Source organism: Doryrhamphus excisus, chromosome 1 (assembly GCF_030265055.1).
Source record: "Doryrhamphus excisus isolate RoL2022-K1 chromosome 1, RoL_Dexc_1.0, whole genome shotgun sequence".
NCBI classification, from domain to species: domain Eukaryota; kingdom Metazoa; phylum Chordata; class Actinopteri; order Syngnathiformes; family Syngnathidae; genus Doryrhamphus; species Doryrhamphus excisus.
This window is the reverse complement of record NC_080466.1, coordinates 937,401-962,426: the sequence shown is the minus strand read 5'-3', so window position 1 is coordinate 962,426 and position 25,026 is coordinate 937,401. Positions and strand designations below refer to the sequence as shown.

Sequence of the window (25,026 nt, the reverse complement as noted above, 5' to 3'; positions counted from 1 at the left end):
CCCATAGGACTCTGCGAGCGACACTTTCAAATACCTTTTTCCAAGTATAACGATCATTGTTACCACACAATACATCTTGGATGATTTTCCTAATGAACAATTAGGAATAAACAGTGAGAGACGGAATTACAGTAAACCTCGGATATATCGGATTCAATTGTTCCCACTGGTTTTGTCCGATATAAGCGAAATCCGTTATATGCGTATACCGGAAAATGTCCGTTTTACGCATATATCGGATTTATATCCAGTATATGCGTAAATGGGATTTTATCCGTTATAAAAAGGCACTTCCTTGACTATGTTTCCAATGTACCTGGACGCGCAGGCAACGCTGCAAACGCTGCAAATGACGTCGTATAGCGGCCTGTCACGATTCGGCGAATCGGAGCGCCACGATGCGGCCATCCGATATATGCCAGGGAAATTTCATGGAAATGCATTGGAACGGGACTGGAGATTTTGTCCGAAATAGGCGAAATCCGTTATAAAAAATCCGATATATGCAATGAATTTTTATTGGAAATGCATTACAGAAAAATCGGTTCTTTTTTATCTGTCCGTTGTGAGCGAATTTCCGATATATCCGAGTCCGATATATCCGAGGTTTACTGTATTATATAATGATATAATATATTATGAGTTATTAGTGTATGGTAGCACGAGTACATACCTGCCAGAATATGAGGCTCTGTCTGATAGTGTGTATCCATCCCATTGGCATAGATGACTCGAAGAGAATGGTCTTTTCCCACTTGGTAGCTGTTACGTAGTTGATCTATGAGGGGATTGGGGGGGGTTGGGTTTAGGGGCAGAGGCGGAGGGCGGATAATGGCATATGATTACCAGAGAAAATGCAGTACCTTTCTTAAAATAGAAAAAAAAAGTATAAGCTTTGAAAATATTAAAGGTGTGATGTGACGCGGATGAACTAAGAGGAGAGAAAACGGTTCCATGAATTCCTGTGATTGGTGTTTGAACCTGCTAATAGAGCACAGAGCAGGTATTACAGGCTCTTTTAATTACCTTTCCCTTGACCTCGCACGACTAATGGCCACTAACATCAGACTGTGTTAGTGTAGAAATGAGGCAGAACAGATGAATGAGCAGGAGGCCATCAGACAATTACTGCTAAAAATAGCATTTCCATTGATGGCGGATTCAAACGTTAAAATGCATATCAAAATTTTCATACCAAAAGCTATCGGGATTAACATATGTGATGTCCCAAAATATGTGAGATTAAGATTAAATGCAAGAACTAACCTAATCTAACCTAAATTGGCGACGCTGCACGGCGGACGAGTGGTTAGTGCGCAGACCTCACAGCTAGGAGACCCGAGTTCAATCCCACCCTGGGATGTTCTCCCCGTGCATGCGTGGGTTTTCTCCGGGTACTCCGGTTTCCTCCCACATTCCAAAAACATGCTAGGTTAATTCAAATTATGTATTATTTTTTTTATTAATTTATTTTACATTTATTTTTTATAAATTCATATTAATTTATTTTTATTAATTTATTCTTTATTTTATTTATTTTATTAATAATAATATTAATACATTTATTATTTATTAATTATTTTGGATTATTCAAATAATCCAAATTGTCCATAGGTATGAATGTGAGTGTGAATGGTTGTTTGCCTATATGTGCCCTGGGATTGGCTGGCCACCAGTCTAGGGTGTACCCCGCCTCTCGCCCAAAGACAGCTGGGATAGGCTCCAGCACCCCCGCGACCCTCGTGAGGAAAAGCGGTAGAAAATGAATGAATGAATGAATGAACCTAATCTAACCTAAATTGGCGACTCCAAATTGTCCATAGCTATGAATGTGAGTGTGAATGGTTGTTTGCCTATATGTGCCCTGTGATTGGCTGGCCACCAGTCCACGTTTAACGGCCAAAGTCAGCTGGGATGAGCTCCAGCATACCCCCCCAGTGACCTTAGCGAGGATAAGTGGCGTTGAAAACAGATGAATGAATGTTTGGTCTGCACACTGGAACTGCAAAGGGGCGTTGCAAAGAAGGATGAGAAGTCTCAATAACGCAACCACTACGTTGCTTATTTGTCGCTGTCCATTTCATAGGCGCACATGTTGAATAAATGAATGATCGCAACGTTAGCACTTTCTGAGCACTGATGCACCGTTATCACGCCTGGCAGACATAATATAGGGGAAAGTTAACCAACAGAATGAAAGTGATGTTTTTACAGTACATATTCTTGTTTTGTAACTACTTCTCTGTTTCTCTTTGTACAGTATTAACAACTGTGAACGCCTGTACCCATTTTCGGGGTATTCTTGTACGTTGTTTTCAAATTGTATCCTACGTAACGTGAATGAACCGAAGGAAGAATTAAATATTGTGTTCTGAAACCAAGGCAGTTTATTCTGTTATTGTTTACAAGCTCACAGGAGAGCTCCTGGGACTTTGCAGACTGGCTGCATACTGAGCCAGCGTGAGACGAAAGCATAAATAATGTATATATATTGATGCATAGGAATGCTTCACGGGTCGATAGCGTTGAATAACTTATTACGTTTATGTCAATGCCGCTCTGCTGTGTTTGCCTCACACTGTGGCCACGCGGAAACAAATCACCGCTGGTCACACATGACCCGGGTTCAACTGAGTCGTTCATTCGCGTTGAACGAGGGCGGCGCTACACGTATGATTTGTGTCCTGGTTCGGGCTCGGCGTGACAAACGACAAGAGCGCATAAGCAACAGCGTATGTTTTCTCGCCTCTCGCTCGCTCATACGGCACCGACTGTTTTTAATGAATTCATTCGGAATCCTTATGAATTTGGGCAATCATTTGGGATTAGAGTTATCTACCATATGTATCTAGGAGATTACTTGGGAGTCGTCCCTGCCAAGCAGTTGGGGGGGGCGGGGTACACGGGAATTTACAACCAGCAGATAAGAACAACTCATTCAGGCCCAAGTAACTTGCTTTCTGGACAAACTGCTTTCTTTTAAATGATGTTAACAATTCAGCCTCGGTGGAGGTCTGAAGCCACGTAGAAAAGCAATTGTGTTTGTGGGGGGGGGGGGGGGGGGGGGTTGTTAATATTCTGGGGGTTACTCTTATGCCATTGCGACTAAAACTATAATCATACTTTTCTGTATTCAGATCCTCAGCAACATTTCATGGCTTCTTCCTTAAAGATATGACTTCCTTCAGCTGCTGCTTGTTGGTGGGAATATTGCCCCCATCGCCCCCCCCCTCCCTCTGGCTTTATCTTCTTCACTTGTAAATTGAATGGTGTTAAGTTTGGCGCCATGACACTCGCTATCCACGTGAGTTCTTTTAAAATATTACATCCCTCTAGGCTTGAAGTAATGCCATTATAGTCGCTTTTACACTTATATTTCCCAATATAGTACACATAACATTTTCATATTATGACATTTGCACTCATGTGTGTTGCTGGAAATGTGGGAGAGCAGAACGGCAGGTGGACAGGAAGTGACGTCGGGGGTTCAGAGTTGAGTTTTAGCCTGGTGTGACATTGGGCCGCAACAGTAGTCAGTAGTTTTTATTATCAAAAAATTAAATAAATAGGCTGCACTGCGGATGAGTGGTTAGTGCGCAGACCTCACTGCTAGGAGACCCGAGTTCAATCCCACCCTGGGTTGTTCTCCCCGTGCATGCGTGGGTTTTCTCCGGGTACTCCGGTTTCCTCCCACATTCCAAAAACATGCTAGGTTAATTCAAATTATGTATTATTTTTTTTTATTAATTTATTTTACATTTATTTTTATTAATTTATTTTACATTTATTTTTATTAATTTATAATTTATTTTATTTATTTTATTAATAATAATATTCATACATTTATTATTTATGAATTATTTTGGATTATTCAAATAATCCAAATTGTCCATAGGTATGAATGTGAGTGTGAATGGTTGTTTGCCTATATGTGCCCTGTGATTGGCTGGCCACCAGTCCAGGGTGTACCCCCGCCTCTCGCCCGAAGACAGCTGGGATAGGCTCCAGCACGCCTGCGACGCTCGTGAGGATAAGCGGTAGAAAATGAATGAATGAATAAATTCACTTATCACGGTCAGGTCCAATTAACCAATTAACAGTGATAAACGAGGGATTACTATATTTGCAGTTTTGTTAATTTATGATTGAAAACGCTTCATTTAGGAAATAAAAAAGTAAAATTTGTTTCAATATGCATATATTTTGTCTAGCAATAGGCTGTATTCAACAATAAAACAGCATAATGTATTAATAATTAATATATTTTGGAAAGATTGTGATTGTGATTTTAAGCGTGACATGTCGAGGGATGACTTTTACTTGAAAATGAGTAGTTATCAAGTTCCTTATACTGTACATCAAGTCATATTTTAAAGCAATGGCTATAATTTTATCGCTTGTTTAATATGAACCATTGAAATAAAATCTAGTAATAACAGTTTAATTTTAATATTTGACACCCCACACAAATTGTAATCGGACACATTTGTTCATTTTACCGCTCTTTGTGTGTTAATTCACTTGCTTCAATTCAAGTCATATTCCCTTTGGAAAGTGACGAGAACATCGCAAACAATATTTACATATATCAATATATGACAGCGTCCAAATCCACACATTAAACCCCTTACCCTGCACCAAAGTGTAGAACGAGTCTACTGAGGACAGGTTGGTCGTTATGGAAACATCCTCATCTCTCCCTGACGTCTCAATATCCACAGCAACGGCTCCTGATGACATGTCGCCATGGAGATTGGTAACCACGCCAGTGGGGAAGGTAACATTAGTCAAACGACCCTCGTTGTCATAGCTGTAGGTAAAGTGAAACGGGAGGGCGGAAGGAAACACAAAATGATTTTCCATCATTTTCGGTAGAAATATATACACACGGATAAAACTCAGCAGGAGCCAACACGTATATTCATATTTCATAACGTTTTCCTAATAGACATTCACCCTACATGAGCTCGTGGTTCGCTATGCAAAGAATAACAAACATTCTGCTCACTCATAAAAAGTCGTCCAGCCAATTTGGATGCTCTTGGTCGCAAGTAAGCCACTGTTGCCATGGTAACTAAACAAAACCAGCTCTTGACCCTGAGCTGTGAGAGACTTCAGACCCCCATTTGTTCCGATGGTCAGCCAGATGACCTGGACAGAAAAACACGGGTTACGTATTCACAATCTGCTCATGCAGTTCTACAGCCTCAAACTTATTTTTTATCACTCCTGCAATGCGGATGCAATGTATGTATTTTGTAGTTGTAAAGCCAGCAAAGAGGGAATAATACTACTATGTACTACTGCAATACACCGCATACCTGATTGTCCGGGGCGACCACACGCACGGGCATCCTATTGGTATCTCTACGGATACGGAGGGTGTTGCCGTTGCTGTCAGTCACCGCTGTTAAATCCTCTTCATTGCTGTAAAAAAAAAAAAAAAAAAAAAAATGTGGTAAATGATGGTACCGATAAGGAAAAAGAAGGGTACAAGCCTGCAAATCAAATTTCCACACACCAACCTGTAGCTAAAATTGTATTTATAGTCTCCAGTGACCAGGGATATTGTGAACTGATGAGTTCCATTCAAGTCAAACACGTAGAGCTCCTGGGAGGCTGGAGAGGCCACTTCATAGGAGCTGGGTCCTGATGCCAAAGAGCCTGAGGACAAATGAAAAAACATTTTTATTTCAACTCTCGCCAGTCAACGGCCACAATGGTTGCTTTAAAAAGCTTTAAGATGCTTCCTTTCAACTGGCGTGCAGAGTGCAGACATGAAACTGGACGCGGCCTTTAATTGTATAAATCGGTCAAGTAAAAGCTGATATCTTTGCGGCGGCACGATTGAAGAAAGGGGCGTGCACCAAAAGTATATGCAGGCAAAGAAACATGACAGCATCCTCCGATTGTCACCCGATTAAAGCATTAGAGGTCATTTGGTTGCTGAGGGTTAGGGGTAAGGGTAAGTAAACACTGCCGCCATGTGGACAACTGACATGCGGCCCGAACGCTCCAAACGCCCAAAGATGTTTACATTTTTTTTTTTTTGCACGAGAGGCAAAAAAGAGGTGACTTTTCATGCAGTTTTTAAGCCATAAAAACAACCAAAAAGGTGGCAAAAATGCATTTGATAAGCGCTTGGCATGCATCTTTTCCATGTATTAGCACGCTAACATCAAGGAGGAAGTGAGGGAGTGTGGAGGAGTGTAGCGTGCAAAGGGTTATGCATTTAACGCATGACAGCTTAGTTCCGAATGTGAAAATTGCAAATAGTTCATTGTTATTGAAAAAAAAAAATTTTTTTGATATAAAAGAACCCTTTTTGTGTTGTTAGACATAGACATAGACTTTCTTTATTGTCATTGCACAATAACACAGCAGTGAAATTGTCAACAAAATGTCGTTGCCTGGCTCCCGTGTAATAAATAATAAATAATAAATAATAAATAATAAATAATAAATAATAAATAATAAATAATAAATAATAAATAATAAATAATAAATAATAAATAATAAATAATAAATAATGTGGAGAATAAATGAAGAGCTTGCAACCAAAAGGCGCTAAATCCAATTTTCACTAAGTTGCATGTTTTTCATGAGTTTAATAGACCTCTGTCATGTGTATCCAAATCACATATTTTGGTCTTGAAATCATTTTAAAAAATATGAAAAAAAGTGATATGAAATGTATGCTTTCAACCAAAAGGCGCTATTTCCATTTCAGATTTCAACCAAAAGGAGCTAAATCCCTTTCTTTATTCTTTATTCTGATTGGCCCAAGTTTCCCATCTATTGATAATCTGACCAATCAGAGAGAAGAATACAATTGGCACTGCACATACAGAAAGCCAGTATCAGTGCGCATCCTGTTTTATTTGTGTACATGAAGTACACGTATGATAGTTACAGTATGTTATGCAATTCAGGAGAACACAAATTGTGTTTTTACAGTATTCTGTAACATGGAAGGTTTTTTTTTACGCCATAAAAGGCATGTCTCTACCTTGACACCTCCAACTTTCATGAGAAACATTATTTTACTTGTACTAAAAAACATACAATGTAAAGAGTTTGGAATGAGATGATTTTTGTCACTGTCACCTTCATGGTGCAGTCAAATATGAGCACTGCTTTTAATAACATTTGTATTAATTTAATGAATGATAATTATTTTGTATTGTATGTTGAGAATGGCTTCTGTGTTGTAATTATTTTATTAGCATAGCACATTAAAGCACCTTACATTCTTTTACAACAATGCCATTGAAGAAGTTAAAAGTGACTTCAAATTTATTTCAGCCAAAAGGCGCTAAATCCATCATTTCAGCCAAAAGGCGCTAAATCCGAAAAAAAACATTAATTAAAAAAAATATATAAAATACACGGTGTGTGCAGGATTTTTATAGCATGCATTTTTGATAGCGCTTTCATTTGCAATATAGACTTGATGACCAAATAGATTGATATGTGCGTAATTAAAAATCATTGATTTTCTCGAAATCAGTCTTTTGGTTGCAAGCTCTTCAAATAGATGACATCAAATATGAACTATGTACAGCGTAAACAGTAATTTGTACAAATAATTTAGAATAAGTTTATGTTTAGAATGTGAGAATGTTTAGAAGTTTAGAATGTTTATGTTGTAGTCTCACATAAGCAAACAATTTGTGTCAAAAAGCTGTTTTTCCTCAACTTTTTTAGTTGGGAAGCGGTATTTTCCTGAAACTTACCTATGTTCTACTGCATTTTTTTTCTGATTAAAGACAGGAGTCTAATCTTTCTTTTGGTAGGTTCTATGTATATATTGAACACAATATACTGTGTGCCTTTAAAAATCAAACCAAATCATCTAAAATGGCTGGTACTTAGATATATTAGGGATTTAGATATTTTAGTGTGTTGTATACACTAAAGCAAAATGAAACATGTGAGCTTGTATTGAAAGAAAGGAAGTGAACCAAGTCAAGCTACAAACAAGTCCAATCCATGGTGGACCCCAGAGGTTGATGTATTGGTTCATCTAGAATATCGGTACCGACTCCACATACCAGTAGGCGGTTGGTTGCGTCGTATCGCTCGAATGCGAATGTTCCCTAAATCAGCCACATACAACGTCCCATCCGGGGACACCACCAAGGAGGACGGACAATTAAGTCTTGCGTCTTTTGCATAACCGTCTCCACTTTGGTAGCAATCACAGTTGGCGTCATTCTGTGGGAAGGAAGGGAAAGGAAGTGAGAAACAGATAATAATAGTAATAATAATTGTATAAATCATGTAGCGTTCATATGCATCTGAGTGGCGTTGAGAAGTGAAGGATTCATAAAGGAGAACATTTTCTCCCGCGTGAATAAGTACCTTGCAATCACAATCAGATGGTGCTCCGGCGAGGTAAGTCATTTCCCCGTCAGTCGACACCTACAAGCAAGCGGTGAATAAAAAATACGGGGTATTAAATGAGGCAAAAAGAGTAAAAATGAGTTTTATTTACTGCATGTCTTAAATGCCTCATATTCTCATATTCATGTACTATATTAGGTAATATGAGTGTAAAAAAAATGGTTTTCTGTGCTCTAAGTACAGAAATATTCCATTTATAAATATGGAACGCTACTTCACAGAAATTCACTTATCCCGGTCCAATCTGGAAACGATTGACTGCCATAAACAAGAAATCACCGTCGATTAAATTAGATATGACATTATTGATCGCGTGCCCTCAGGGAAATTAAGGTTACTGTTTCAGCAACACCGTATGCAGTATAAAGACGGTAATAATAGAAGTACAGCATACAGAGTGAAAATAGAAAACACAACAGCTAAGTAAGAATAAAAATAGCTTTAAAACGTAATTGTAAGAATGTACATACGTATGTGTACTATATACACCAGGGGTGGGCAAACTTTTTGACTCGCGGGCCGCATTAATTTAACAAAATTGACAGGGGGGGATTATGTAGTATTTTACACGTAACAGTCCATTTTTACACCTATATTTTTACACATATTTTACATGTAAAAGTGTCATGCAATCTGATATATGTGCACTTTGAAATCATTTTTTTGATGTAAAGTGTGTTTCTCAATGTATTATTATTATTATTATTGTTATTTTTATTAGAATTATTATTATTATTAGTTATAGTAATGTTATTATATTATTATTATTATTATTTTGTTATAATAATATTACTACCATTATTATATTAATATTATTAACAACAATATTAATATAATAGTAGTATTATTATCATTATTGACAACATTATTATTATTATTATTATTATTATTATGTGCTTGTGTCCCTTTTTACAGGAGCATTTTGTAACAGAACGAAATTGATAAAGCAGCTACCTCAACCATCAAATTGTCCCAAGCCACGATGCCAGGTTGTATGTTGAGTTCAAATGAAATATTTGGAAAAAACAGGTGGGCCATATTGAAACACTTGGCGGGCCGGATGTGGCCCCCGGGCCGTAGTTTGCCCACCCCTGATATACACTAACTAATAGGAATAGATCCCATGCTAGTGTCAATCTAGATTTATTCATTTCTTGGTCAACCCTGATAATTGTTGGCATTTTTTTTCAAGCATAAAGGTATATATGTATGATTTGTGATGTATTAGTATTTTATATAGGTGGGATTTCAAATTTGTATTCATTACAGTGTTGCGTAATATGGATTACTTTTTTAATAGCGAACCTGAGAAAGACTAGCAACCGCTGGAGCGGACGCTAACGAGTAAATAAACGATAAACGGTGTAGCGATTACCTGTCGAATGCGGTGTATTTTTTTCTCGTCTGTCTCAGCGATGTAGAGAATACCGTTGTAGGACAAAGCGATGGCCGTTGCTCCCTCTAACATGGTCTGGACCGCTCTCTTACCGACTGTATATTCAATACCCGGGACTTGGCAGTGCATGGGACGACCTGCCACAATTCGAACCTGGACGTCCACACACACACAAACACACACAAACACAGATACACAACTCAGGTGTTTTTATCTTAGTAGAAAAAAAAGACAACAGAGACAATACCTGTCTGTTTTCAGTGATCTGCAGCACAACATTGTTATCCAAAACATAAATGGAGTTATCCATGGGACTGATTGCGAGATCAGTGGGCCATTCCAAGCGAACCTGGGCACACAGAATGACAAGAACGTTATTTAAATATAATATCATATATAATACTTCATTATCCTATAGGTAAAAACCAAGACAGGCAACTTAGATATTATATTGTTGCCTCTACACCAGGGGTGTCAAACTCATTTCGCATCGTGGGCCACATAGGGCCTCGGGCAGGGGTCGGGAACCTTTTTGGCTAAGAGAGCCATGAAGGCCAGATATTTTAAAACGTGTATCCGTGAGAGCCATATACATTTTGAATGCAATAAAATGTGTGCATTTTTATGTAAGACCAACAGTTTTAGATATAATGGGCTCTAATTACGTAGACCAGGCACACTACCCCACGCCAATGGGGTGTGGCCAGCATACTTGTCCAATAATAAATCAAATACTTGCTGCCATTAATACAACTTCTGCTGCTGCATGGTTTTGCACCATACTCCGTACATGTATTTCATTCTTTTGGCCATCTTCGTCAGAAGGCTTGGTTCTGCAGCTTTAGCTAGGTGACTATTTGACTAAAGGAGGAAAGTTTATATTTACATGTTGACATCTCAATGACCGAGGTAGACTACTGCATTACCCAGTAATAATCGAGTTTTGGTGTTTGACCTGGAAAATATCATCAGGAAAGATAGATATGGTTGGCCGTATTGCAGTAGAAAATAGATGGACGAATTAAAATGCATAAGAAAGTTGTTGATTTTGAAAATTATTTTTAACAGTCATTTCTGTGATGTTTACTTTAAAATGTTAGCAAAAATACATTTTTATTGTGGTAAGAAACGCTTGAGAGCCAGATACAGTCATCAAAAGAGCCCTACCTGGCTCCCGAGCCATAGGTTCCCTACCTCTGGCCTAGGGAGATGTCAAGTGGGCCGGACCATTAAAATTATACCATACTCTGCTATAAATAACCAAAATAATATGTATTTCCTTTGTTTTGGTGTAAAGAAGCACATTAGGAACATTAGGAAAATATGGAAATTTAATGAACTATCCTTTTACAAAACATTTCATGAAACACCTCATATTTCCTTAGACAAATGTGCAATTTACTTTTATCATTCACAAATATGCATTGCAACTGATCCCACTGATTGTACAAAGGCACAAAACTTTAATTGGTACTGAAAAATATAGTAATGCACTTTAAGATTAAATTAAAGGGATTTTTAAAGCACTTACACATACGCATATAAAATGTAAATGTAATCCCTGCGTACACCTTACAAACTAAGGAGAGTGATTTTAAATGTGTAATGAAGAAAGTGTTCGCCTGTCCTGTAAATCTGTAAACTTCATACATGAAACATACATACACATACAATATATACTGAAAATTTATGGAGTTGTATGAACAGTAGAATTCCATCACACAACTTTTGTTTTGTTTTTTTTTGTTTTTTGTTTTGAAGCTGCTGACTAACATTAAAGTGCACATTTTTTAAATCACCACAGTAAGGATTCATCTTCACAGAGCTGTATTCTTTCAATGCAAACAGTAAGCCGTCATATTTTTCGCTGTGATGAGTCTCGTAGTGGCGTCGAATATTATATTCCTTCAATACCGAAACTTGTTGCAAACACACCAAGCACAAAGGTTTTCCGTGTTTGGATAACGACATTTTGGCTAATGAGGGTGTAGCGGAGAGGTAGAGACCAAGGTATTAACAACGTCGTAACAAGCAGCAGATGGCGCATTGATACCGTCTGCTGTTTTCAGTCTGTCTCAGTGATGCGGCTTGTCTTCTACTCTGATGGAAAGAATGCGCCCCTCAGCGGATAATCCATGAATTGCAGCGAATTAAAAATATTAATTCCATGTCTTTTATGCATTTTTTCCACTTTCAAATTATCCTGCGGGCCTGATCGAACCTCCTTGGGGGGCCGGTTCCGGCCCGCGGGCCGTATATTTGACACCCCTGCTCTACACTGTAAAAAGTCAGCTTTCATATCAAGAAATTTGACATTTTGGAAGATCCATGTATCAATTTTCTATAGCACTTGTCCTCATTAGGGTCATGGGTGCCTGGAGCCTAGACCAGCAGCTTGGGGCTAAAACCTTAGACTGGTTGTCAGTCAATGAAATACCCGAGAACCTGCTAAAGATGGTCCCCTTTATGCTGACAACCCGTCTATGTCAAACAACTCATCAATCCCAGTCCAACATGTTCTTATTACTAAAAGACCTGCTTAAGTCAAGGGGAGCCTTAAAAAGTACTTCCTGTTCAGTGCAAAATAAGCTTCAAAATAGAAGCATGTTTTTTTTTACCTGTATATAATGCATTTTTACATTTGTAGTACACAAAGCTTACACAGAAATTACCCAAGCAGCTGTTACATAAATATAAAATATTATATTATAATAATTCTCATGTCTCATGTATACGCCCTGTATACGCCCTGTATACGCCCTGTATACGCCCTGTATACTCCCTCCACCCGTCTCTCTTGAGAATAGCAGCTGTACTGGAATATTTGTAATATTTGGGTATGATGAAAATTTCGGGCTGCACGGCTGATGAGTGGTTAGCACGCAGGCCTCGCAGCTTGGAGACCCGAGTTCAATTCCACACTCGGCCATCTCTGTGTGGAGAGTTTGCATGTTCTCCCCGTGCATGCGTGGGTTTTTTCCGGGTACTCCGGTTTCCTCATCCGCATCCGCCATTTCCTCATCCTATTATCCGCATCCTTGTTACTTAATTAAACTTACTTAAGATTTGTCCGACCAAAACATGATCGCTGCATAAGATTCGGCATCCACTTCACTATTTTCACTGGAAATGTTGTCAGGGAAAATGTGGAAATTTGAAGAAATGCGGAAGTCGCTGAGAGTCAGAAAAACAGGGCAAAATAATAATAATAAAAAAAAATAAAATGTATAATTTGGGCTGCACGGTTAATTGGCCACTCCAAATTGTCCATAGCTATGAATGTGAGTGTGAATGGTTGTTTGTCTATATGTGCCCTGTGATATAGATAGATAGATAGATAGATAGATAGATAGATAGATAGATAGATAGATAGATAGATAGATAGATAGATAGATAGATAGATAGATAGATAGATAGATAGATAGATAGATAGATAGATAGATAGATAGATAGATAGATAGATAGATAGATAGATAGATAGATAGATAGACTGACTCCCTTTATTGTCATTGCACAAAAACACAGTAGTGAAATTGCCAACGAAATGTCGTTGCCTGGCTCCCATATAATAACAGACACAAAAGAAGATAAGTAATAATAAATAATAATAATAATGATGTGGAGAATAAATAGATAGAATAGACACCAAATATGAACAACGTAATGTAAAGTGGCCACCAGTCCAGCTCCCAAAGACAGCTGGGATAGGCTCCAGCACCCCCGTGACCCTCGTGAGGATAAGCGGTAGAAAATTAAAGAACGAATGAACGAATGTTTAGGTGGCACGGTCGTGATGAGAGTCACCTGTCTTATGTGCATGCTGGTATCACAGGTGAGAGGTCGTGCAGACGTCAGGTCATTGCTTCCAAGAACTGTAGATATGATTCCGTTGCGATCCACTTTCCTGATCATTGTCCCATCCACAAAGTAGATCAAACCATTCTTGTCAACTGCAATCCCTATATGGAGGAGACGCTAACGGTTACATTTTCACATTTACAGATCGGGACATTACATTTAGTCACAGTTGATGTACTACGCTGCTGACGGGGATGCCATACAACTTCATGTCAGAATATAAGAGCTACTGACAATGACCAATAGGACTTAGACACTGAAAATATATATTTAGGTTGGCTTTTATTTGTTAACTGGTTCGGAGGTATTGACCGTAGTTTGAGTCCTTCCCTAATCCTATTTCATAATCCGTTCCAGAGGAGACATATTTCCACCTGGAGACACTCAATGTCCACACCCCGTTGACACAGTCCACTTTTTGCGGAAGCAATTGGCCCAAGTGACGCACTACTTTTTTTTTTATACTTAACTTTTTATTTATTTTTATATTTTTTTAAACAAAACGTCAACAGCAATACAAACAAACTCAAAACAAAAAGTGGGCACTGGAGATACACAGCACACAATTTGGCTATCCCACATTCCCCGTCAAACAAAAAACAGACTGTGTACATATATTTATACTGTTATTCTGTATATTTTGTATTTTTCATTCTTTTTTAATAGATGTGTCTGCACCTACTATACCAAAACAAATTCCTAGTATATGTTTGATCATACATGGCAATAAACATTTTCTGATTCTGATTCTGCAATTTGAGTCATTTCCTTGATTTTTGTCCATTTCACCCATTTTTCTCCACACATGTCTTTTTTGCACTACTTTTTTTTAATGCAATAAACAGTTGGGTTGTTGTTTTATGTTAGCACAGTAAAATAAACAATACTTGAATGTAGTACATGCATGTATGTACAGGTACTATAGTATGTGTCTTCACGTACCTTTAGGTCCCAACAACTGAGCTTCTGTCGCTTTTTTTCCATCTCCACACCGCGCTTCATCAAAGGGGGGGCATTGTTCACCAGTACCTGCCACGACTTCCCCGTTACCTAAACACACAACGTAACATCACCGAACTTCATCACCTCTAGAAAAACGCAAATTATGTGTACTTTTCATTTCAATACGCTTGAAAAAAAAAGAGAATAATAACAGGACTGTGCAAAAAGGAAAAGTAGAATAGGGTCTTACTGATAAGGTCCCGTGCCCCGCTGAGGTTCTTGGGTCTGTAGATCCGTCGAGAGTTGGTGTCGGACACATAAAGCTGACCTGTCACTGGATCAGTGGCCAGATAGTATCGGTGGGCAGGATTGTTGCTAAGGTAGAGGGTCAAATAAGAGGAATAAGATTTAAAAAACGCAACAATTTGGGTGTGGAATGGTAAAATAAGATGAATAAGATTAAAAAACGCAACAATTTGGGTGTGGAATGGTAAAATAAGAGGAATAAGATTAAAAAATGCAACAATTTGGGTGTGGAATGGTAAAATAAGAGGAATAAGATTAAAAAATGCAACAATTTGGGTGTGGAATGGTAAAATAAGATGAATAAGATTAAAAAAATGCAACAATTTGGGTGTGGAATGGTAAAATAAGAGGAATAAGATTAAAAAACGCAACAATTTGGGTGTGGAATGGTAAAATAAGAGGAATAAGATTAAAAAACGCAACAATTTGGGTGTGGAATGGTAAAATAAGATGAATAAGATTAAAAAATGCAACAATTTGGGTGTGGAATGGTAAAATAAGATGAATAAGATTAAAAAATGCAACAATTTGGGTGTGGAATGGTAAAATAAGAGGAATAAGATTAAAAAATGCAACAATTTGGGTGTGGAATGGTAAAATAAGATGAATAAGATTTAAAAAACGCAACAATTTGGGTGTGGAATGGTAAAATAAGAGGAATAAGATTAAAAAATGCAACAATTTGGGTGTGGAATGGTAAAATAAGATGAATAAGATTAAAAAACGCAACAATTTGGGTGTGGAATGGTAAAATAAGAGGAATAAGATTTAAAAAACGCAACAATTTGGGTGTGGAATGGTGTCGCACAGCATCGGTCAATATCCTATCTACAATAAAACGACATTTAACAGGAAGTGAGTACGTCTGGAGGAACATCGGTAGGTCAAGGGTCAAGTCTAACTCAACAAGTTAACACATTTCTGTTTGTGTACCTTCAGAGGCTTCACACACAATCCAAAAATCCAAAAAAATACAATCCAAAAAAAAAAAAAATTGGGGGATTCCATCATATTTGTTCCCCAAAGGAAATCTGCATTTTTTTTTTATTTACACTTTTTACTAGTTTAAAGACTGAATGTTGAGTTTCTATGTTAATTAGGTTAACTAGTGAGGTATATTGTCTTAGCACCGATTTAAAAAAAAAAAAAAAAACCTCTCAGTTTGATGGCAAATCCTTTCAGACATGCCTCAGTGTGTGAGTACAGCTGAACGTAGAAACACACACACCGCCCGAGGACGTGTGTACCATGTGGACGCCACTTGATCATCTAAACACGCCAGGACAGATTAAACATTTGACTGGAAAGAAAATAGAAACAGACAAACAGAGGACATAGAAAAAAAAGAAAAGACAAAGAATGATATGGGATGGAGTTAGGAAGTGAAGATATATAAAATGGGGAACGTCAAGAAAGGAAGTGAATGCATCATGGATATGAGTGATAAGTAATTGTTATTTCTCAATTCACTTTAATTTTACTGTATTTTCCTTACTATACGTCACCTGGTGTGTCAGTCAAAAAAATCATGAAAATGAAAAAAACATATATTAACATAACAGTTATCCAACCACGCAATAGCATAAACAACACAACCAAGTTCACCGAGCTCACGATCTCATTAGTGAATCCATCCAATGGCATATAATTGTCACAGGCCAAGATAATGGCTAACATTGCGGCTAACAATGATAACGTTCACTACTTGGTTCATGCCAATGAGTATAAATAACATCTAAAAATATTATAAACTACTACATATATTCAAATAATCCGAGTATGAGTTAGCCAAAGCAGTTAATATGGAAAAAGTGTAACTTATAGTTATATTCAGTGAGGTTCATATGGACAATATTCCTTTTGGGATATATTCAGTATCTCCAGCATCTACTGTTTCCCCCTCAGCATGTCTGGAGTACAGTACGTTCCCAGTCGGTGTGAATGCATCATGGAACAGTCTGCGTTACAGCGGCACCACCGATTGGTTGTCAAAAAAAATCATGAAAATGAAGAAAAAATATATTAACATAACAATTATCCAACCACACAATAGCATAAACAACACAACCAAGTTCACCGAGCTCACGATCTCATTCCACATCAGTGAATCCATCCGATGGCATATAGTCGTCACAAGCCAAGATAGCACTCTTGCGGCTAACAATGATAACGTTCACTACTTGGTTCATGCTAATTAGTATGAATAACATCTAAAAATATTATAAACTACTACATATATTCAAATAATCCGAGTATGAGTTAGCCAAAGCAGCTAATATGGAAAAAGTGTAACTTATAGTTATATTCAGTGAGGTTCATATGGACAATATTCCTTTTGGGATATATTCATTAGCATCCCTCAGCATGTCTGGAGTACAGTATGTTCCCAGTCGGTGTGAATGCATCATGGAACAGTCTGCGTTACAGCGGCACCACCGATTGGTTGCCGTATATGTACATTATCGACATTTCTCAATAACAACTTCTACGAGTTTAATTCAAATAGTGTGATTAAGGCTGTTTTATAGACAATGGCATATTACATATTATCACATACTACAGTATTAATTGGCCCTGTACCTTAGAAACCGCCCATGAATGATACGGGAAAAGGCCGAAATGATACTGTGTCAAAGCCCAGGGCAGTGATACTGATAAACTATAGAGTTTAACCATGTCAGTATCAGCCCCCGTAGCTGTCCAATCGGAGCGCGCTGCTCTGGTATCGTGCCCGTGAAACAACCAATCAGAGAACAGCGCACGAGGGTTTGTTTTGCTAGAAATGGAACGTTTTATCGCCATTAATGAGGAGGAGACTCGAAAAAACTAAAAATGCAAATACAAGTCGGAAAACCAAGGGCGACTGCAACTGCAAGAACGAACGAAGACTGGTAGAAAGTACTCCCCCGCCTGAGTTGGACAAATACGTGTCTATGTTTATTGTAACGTCGTTGCCGACGCTACGGAAAGGACACGACTGTGATCGCTAACGAGCTTTTATTACACAACAATACTGGCTACTGTCGGCCGTAACCACGCCGTTGCAACCGCCGCCAGCAACGCAACGGTGCTTCCTCAACACGACACGCCCCCACCCCTGGTGCATTCACAGTCACGCGGAAGAGTCAGAAACTCAAGAGCACAACATGTCAACATGAACACGTCAGTGTCGCTACATTATTTTATCAATCAGAAAAGAAAACGGGGATGAATACGAGCCTGATTCTCTCAAATCAAAATTCAACTACACGTTACATGATGGAAAAACCAAAGTACGTGATGATAAGCTCATGATTAAATAGTATGTGATAATAAGATCATCACATGGTTTGTCTGGTATCAGGCCCAGTATCATGCCCCCTCATGATACTGACACTTGGGGGCATGATACGGGGCCTGATACCAGACAAACCATGTGATAACCACTAAATACAGCTTACTTCAATCTCACATCTCCTAGTTTGGTTTTTATGCTGCTTCTGTTCAAAACATCTGAGCCGACAACACAAAAATCACGTCTTTATCTACAACTCTCGTCACAATTAGAGATGGACAAACAACTTTAAAGAAAACTGAATTGATAAATCTCAAAAGGATATTTTTACTGCATTTACAAAATGGACCAATATCTGTAAAATGGAGCGAAGATAAGTGATTGCTTGGAAGAAAAGATGATAGAAGAAGAAGAACAGAAACTTCCAGAGTGGAGAGTTCTCAGTTAGTGGAATAAAGAGTGCTTATTGGCTCTTACCTATGTCTGAAATCTTTGTTTCTTTAATAAAGCGCAAGCAAAGGAAGAAAAGAAAGGAGACAGGAGTTAGAGGACAGGAAGGTAAGGGGGGGGGGGGACACGTTCAAGTGCATATGGAAAACCTTCAGGGTCAGTATTAGAAGCGTTAGAATTTCCAGCGCCGCATTTCATTGAAAATACAACGTTGCTGTCAAGTAATCCGACAGGAGAGATTCATCAGTCCGTATGTTGTGTTGTGATCTGTGCCCTTGTGGTTGGTGCTCTGTTGATTCAGCTCCAGCAAGAAGACCGTAGGACCACATTCTAGTACAGGGGGTCTCAAACACGCGGCCCGCGGGCCAAATGTGGTCCGCAGGACACTAGTTTGAGGCCCCCCGCCTTGATATAAAAGTTTAATGTTAAAGGTTAAATAACTGTTAATAGTTATCCTCTCTATCCGTGTGGAAGTGGTAAGTTATTGGCTATTTAAGTTTAAAGGAAATAACTTGGAGGCTACCGTTTAGGTGGCTAGCTCTCTAGTTTGCGAGTTAGCATGTGTCTCAAGACCCTACGGTTGCGCAATATGTTGTAAATAAAAAGAGTATAAATGTGACAATAGTCGTGTTTTGTCATGTCTACAGGGCTCTAATAATGCTTTGTTCATTTTAATGTGGAAAAAATAATTTGTCTACCCACCAACTATATGTGGTTTCTTAATTTTTAATTATTTGCCGTTTTATTATTATTATATTTATTTATTACTGATTGATTGATTTTCTTTATTCTTGATTTGTTTATTTATTTTTCATCTTATTTTGTGTAGAAAAATAAAAATGAAGATATTTGAGAACAGTGGAATGTTTTATCAGAGCTTTTATTGTAGAAAATCGGAACCAAAGCAAAGTTTATTCATTTTTCTGTTTTTAATAAATGCAGGGGTTTTTTTGGGGGGGGGGACCTGATGCGACCCAGCCTCGCCTAGCTCCAGTGGCCCCCAGGTAAATTGAGTTTGAGACCCCTGATGTAAAAAAAAAAATAAATAATAAAAAATAATTTGACTACCCACCAACTATATGTGGTTTCTTAAGTTTTTATTATTATTATTATTATTATTATTATTATATTTATTTATTACTGATTGATTGATTTTCTTTATTCTTGATCTTATTTTGTGTAGAAAAATAAAAAGATATTTGAGAACAGTGGAATGTTTTATCAGAGCTTTTATTGTAGAAAATCGGAACCAAAGCAAAGTTTATTCATTTTTCTGTTTTTAATAAATGCATTTTTTTTTTTTTTTTTTTTTGGAAAACCTGATGCGGCCCAGCCTCGCCCAGACCCTAGCTCCAGTGGCCCGCAGGTAAACTGAGTTTGAGACCCCTGCTCTAGTACTCCTGGGTACTGCTGTTTGGTGTTGCGTGCCTCCAGTACCTGTTCATCCAACTAGACTTGTTCTTAAAAAGCCTCCATCTTTTTTGGCATGGTACATTTTTCTTGCCTTGTCCCACTGAGTGCCTGAGTGAGTGTCCTGGCTTCCCTCTTTGCCTGATTAAATTTCGTTCTATTTCATCTTTTCTTCTAGTTTTCACCACACTTTTTGTTTTCATGTGTACCCGTGCTTTTAGTTGATCTCCCAAGAATCCTCGCCGGTTTTGTTTGCACTTTGTTCTTAGGAATGTGTTCGCTCCACATGAGTTCTCATTAAATACTTGGTGGCTTACTTGTTGTCGCCGTTTCTACATCTGCGGTCCAAACTACCTTGAGGCAACGCCATTTATTGAATATGATTGTATTTCCAGCGTATGAGCCACTACCGTTTCCTCATACTTCGGACCCTGCAGCTCGTCATGAAGAAGATGTGCTTGTGATGCAGCTTTCAGGTTGAAGACCATGGATTTAGCGGCTTTTGTTGAGGTCTGATGGTAGATGTTGGAAGTGTGGCGTGCTGTGGCGAGTGTCTCCAATGAAGGACGAAGATACGCTGGCGGGGTTGTTTGGTTCCGACACCGAAGAAGTCGACTTTAGTGGTTTTAGTGTGGAAGGCGGACGACTTTTCTGTGTACTAAATGCCAGATTGTTACGATGTGGACCCTTGCAGCTTTTAGATTAATTCATTCATTTTCTACCGCTTATCCTCATGAGGGTCGCGCGGGGGTGCTGGAGCCTATCCCAGCTGTCTTCAGGTGAGAGGCTGGTGGCCAGCCAATCACAGGGCACATATAGACAAACAACCATTCACACTCACATTCATACCTATGCACAATTTGGAGTGGCTAATTAACCTAGCATGTTTTTGGAATGTGGGAAAATAACGGAATACCCGGAGAAAAGCCACGCATGCACGGGGAGAACATGCAAACTCCAACTCGGGTATCCTAGCTGTGAGGCCTGCATGCTAACCACTCATCCACCGTGCAGCCTATGTTCTTTTTTGTCTCTTTAAATGTAGTCAGTGTGGTAATATTCAGATGCGTTCAATAGTCTGGAAATTACAGTATGTATATTTTTTAGTATTTTTATATTGAAATCTTTTGATAATTGAACATGTACTCATGTGATTTTTCAAGATTGTCAAAGGACGATAACGATCATAGCAAGTAGGGTTTGTGCGGGTGCTTGTGTGCTGAAGCTGAGTGTCGTATGAGAAAAGTGGGACTTTTCAGGATGTTGGAATGGTTTGAATGGGTTGACAAATGTGGAAAAAATGTCATTCAGTTCAATGGAATTTTATGGCTCAGAAAATATGGAATGTTTTGAATGAGCTGAAATGGTTTCAGTTTTTTGAGTGTGGAATTAGTAGGAATTCTCAATAACAAAGAGAAATTTGTGTTTGGAAAATGTGGCATTTTTGAAAAAGTGGGAATTGTTGGGATGTGGGATGTTGGTAGTTAAAATAGTCTGACTTGGTGGAGGAATGTCAAACTTTCAGAAGATGTTCCCTGCTTTTTTGAATGGGAATACTGTCATGGGAAATGTGGTATTATGGAAAATGTGTTCATTTGTGGAATGTTTCAATAGATAGCCATCACCTTCCCAATGAGCTGAACCTTTTGATCTGGGAATAGTTCTATCGGGTTGATAAATGTGGGAGTACCCGAGCGAGGTTCTACTGTAGAAGAAGTTTGGTGCACTATAATGTGGGAATGATCTTCAACACCAACACAATAAACCTCAACGGATTCAGCCCACAAACAGGAAACACGTCCTTCCTTTCTTACCTGAGCTCCATCACACTGGTTACGTTCCCGGAAGGGAAGATCCTCCTGATGTAGTTAAAGTCTCCAACGTACACGCTGCCATCTGCTCCACAGGCTAGAGCCAGCGGTGCCAGCAGCTTGTTGCCCTCTGCTTGCCCATTGCAGCTCGGGCAGGAGATGCTACGGCGGCGGCCATTACCTTGAAGAAGATGACACATTGCCAAATAAAAGTCAGAGGCGTGACAATTTGAGGTGTGACACAAATCCACAAATACATAACAAATATCCAGTCGTACTTTGTGGTACTAAAAGCCTTGCTGGCAAGCACAGAGGTCAGATGTTTCTTGTGGGTGGGGTGGGTGGGTTGCCCCAATCCCAAGAGGGATTTTGTGATCACATCCCATTCTTCAAAGCCTCGTCTAAGTCATTCAGGTGTTGAATGTTAAATTTCAGACAGGCCCGCACATGTGTCTCCTTGAGCAAGGAGACCTTGCAAGCACTGCAGGATCTCCGTCCATGACAGCAACGTGTCTTTTTCATGCTTTTCTTGGTCACTGTGCTCCCAACTCCCTTGACATCATTAACCAGAGGCTCCTTTGTAATTCTGGGCTGGTCCCTCCCTTTTCTCACAAACATCCTGACCCCACCAGGTGAACTCTTGCGTGGAGCTGCAGAGCAAGGGACGATTGGCTGTTTTCTGGTATTCTAACATTTTTTATCATGATTTGTCCAAATTTATTAAGAAATTAATAATATTTGTTTCACATTTGGCTATGGCCTATTACAGGGGTGGGCAAACTTTTTGATTCGCGGGCCGCATTGATACGACAAAATTTACGGGAGGGGGGGCAGACTATATATTTTACACGTAACAGTCCACCTGGTATTATTGTATCTGTAAAATTGTCATGCAATCTGCTATTATTATTTATTATTTTATATTTAAATATTTTAAAAATAATAAAATATTATAATAATTACCATAACATTAAAATAATAATAATTATATTATTATTATGTAAAATATGCAAATATAACAATAATATTATATATTATTAATATAATAATTAGCATTAATATAATAATTATAATCATAATAGTTCTAATAATAATTATAATAATCTAATAATAATAATAATTATTATTATTATTATTATTATGTGCTTGTGTCCCTTTTTTCAGGAGCACTTTGTAAACAACAGACCATGTCAAAAAACGAAATTGATAAAACCATCAAAAGGTTGGCTCAGGCCATGATGCCAGGTTGTATGTTGAGTTTAAATTAAATACTTTGGAAAGATTGGGCGGGCCGTATTCAAACACTTGGCGGGCCGGATGTGGCCCCCGGGCCGTAGTTTGCCCACCCCTGGCCTATTATTTGTCCAAAAATATAATACATGTTTAAATAAAATGTATGTATTTTGGCCAATATGAAGTATTTTCAAACATAAAAATGAGTAAATATACAAACATATACATATAAGACAAGACATGCTGTGGTATGTAGTATTCCAAAGTGGTCACTAGATGTCAGTAATGTTACATTGATGATATAATAGCCACCGCAGGAAGTACAGTGACTAAAAAAAAAGAAACAAATAACTCCCCCATGTATGAGTCTATTGTATATCTTATTTGACTATACAGTAAACCTCGGATATATCGGATTCAATTGTTCCCACTGGTTTTGTCCGATATAAGCGAAATCCGTTATATGCGTATACCGGAAAATGTCCGTTTTACGCATATATCGGATTTATATCCGGTATATGCGTAAATGGGATTTTATCCGTTATAAAAAGGCACTTCCTTGACTATGTTTCCAATGTACCTGGACGCGCAGGCAACGCTGCAAACGCTGCAAATGACGTCGTATAGCGGCCTGTCACGATTCGGCGAATCGGAGCGCCACCATGCGGCCATCCGATATATGCGAGGGAAATTTCATGGAAATGCATTGGAACGGGACTGGAGATTTTGTCCGAAATAGGCGAAATCCGTTATAAAAAATCCGATATATGCAATGAATTTTTATTGGAAATGCATTACAGAAAAATCGGTTCTTTTTTATCTGTCCGTTGTGAGCGAATTTCCGATATATCCGAGTCCGATATATCCGAGGTTTACTGTATTTTGCCAGCAATAGTCTTTGGCATCATTCATATTATTGACGTTCTTGTATCTGACTTTGACAGCTCAATGAATTAATCCCATCTCCAACATGCCCCATTCTTAAAGAATGTGCTATTATTGTTCTTATGCGCTAATGCTTTCTTGGTGCAGTCCATCCATTGACATTCCTATTTGGCCGTACTGCGGGAAAATGGTAATGTATTATAAGGTAATAAAGGGTACACAGGAGGAACATTTAGAATTGACTTGATGAACTGATCCATCCTCGTCTTGTCCTCAATATTTTACTTGACTCATTGTTAAAAATAGTCATCCGGCCATTAAAGTCTGCCAAGTAATAAAGTGAATATGTGTCTTTTTGCTTCAGGCTGAGAGATTAAATAAAGGCAAGAAACTCTTGTACACATAAGACACACGCAAATATGCATTCTTCAAATGCATATTTAGACAAAATTCTATATTGTTTGTTATCATACTTGAGGTTTTGTTGTTACTGTGGAGGAAATAAACCACAAGTACTTTCTTACCCATGATGCTGCTGATGACAGGCGGCTGTTGGGAAACAAATACGTTCTCTCCATTGCCTTTGTACAGGATGCCTAAGAATGATAAAATGTAAAAAAAGAACACAGTGAAATTTAGCTATCAACTTATTGAACTCGTTCAGTACCGACCATTTTGCACAATTTTGACTGATTTTCCAAGGCACACGGAATATTGTGTTCCACCGATATACAAACATGGAACCGACCAAAAGAAAGATTAGACTCTCGTCTTTCATTAGCAACAAAACAAAGTTTCTAACTTTTTTTGTTGTTGAGTAATCAGCAGTAGAACATAGGCAAGTTTCAGGAAAATATCAGCTCCCAACAAAAAAAAATTGAAACATTTTTTTTTGTGAAAAGATGTACTTCTCAAACATAACTTTCACTTTGACGTATATTTTTTGCATTTGTGACATACATACATAAACAACACAAAATGGTTCTTTTCACAATTTATGTACAAATATTTCCCTATAAACATTTCCCTATTAATGCGTAAACGTCCGCAAAAGG

The 25,026-nt window shown here is 38.3% G+C and overlaps 1 protein-coding gene across 10 annotated transcripts in view; it reads right to left on the bottom strand.

Moving 5' to 3' along the window:
- Positions 1 to 25,026, bottom strand: part of LOC131134245 (teneurin-3) — a 254,858-nt gene that overhangs the window by 25,856 nt on the left and 203,976 nt on the right. For 7 of the 10 annotated variants that reach the window (XM_058079310.1, XM_058079334.1, XM_058079352.1 and 4 more), the window contains 15 exons: positions 24,496 to 24,567; positions 21,857 to 22,034; positions 18,660 to 18,680; positions 14,853 to 14,977; positions 14,603 to 14,710; positions 13,607 to 13,761; positions 10,050 to 10,151; positions 9,782 to 9,955; positions 8,365 to 8,424; positions 8,055 to 8,217; positions 5,526 to 5,664; positions 5,322 to 5,427; positions 5,009 to 5,151; positions 4,632 to 4,810; positions 674 to 778 (listed from right to left, as the gene is read on the bottom strand). In XM_058079310.1, the coding sequence (XP_057935293.1) occupies positions 674 to 778; positions 4,632 to 4,810; positions 5,009 to 5,151; positions 5,322 to 5,427; positions 5,526 to 5,664; positions 8,055 to 8,217; positions 8,365 to 8,424; positions 9,782 to 9,955; positions 10,050 to 10,151; positions 13,607 to 13,761; positions 14,603 to 14,710; positions 14,853 to 14,977; positions 18,660 to 18,680; positions 21,857 to 22,034; positions 24,496 to 24,567 (1,830 nt within the window). The remainder of the gene's footprint in view (positions 1 to 673; positions 779 to 4,631; positions 4,811 to 5,008; positions 5,152 to 5,321; positions 5,428 to 5,525; positions 5,665 to 8,054; positions 8,218 to 8,364; positions 8,425 to 9,781; positions 9,956 to 10,049; positions 10,152 to 13,606; positions 13,762 to 14,602; positions 14,711 to 14,852; positions 14,978 to 18,659; positions 18,681 to 21,856; positions 22,035 to 24,495; positions 24,568 to 25,026) is intronic. The other 3 variants (XM_058079326.1, XM_058079344.1, XM_058079367.1) reach the window with 1 other exon arrangement.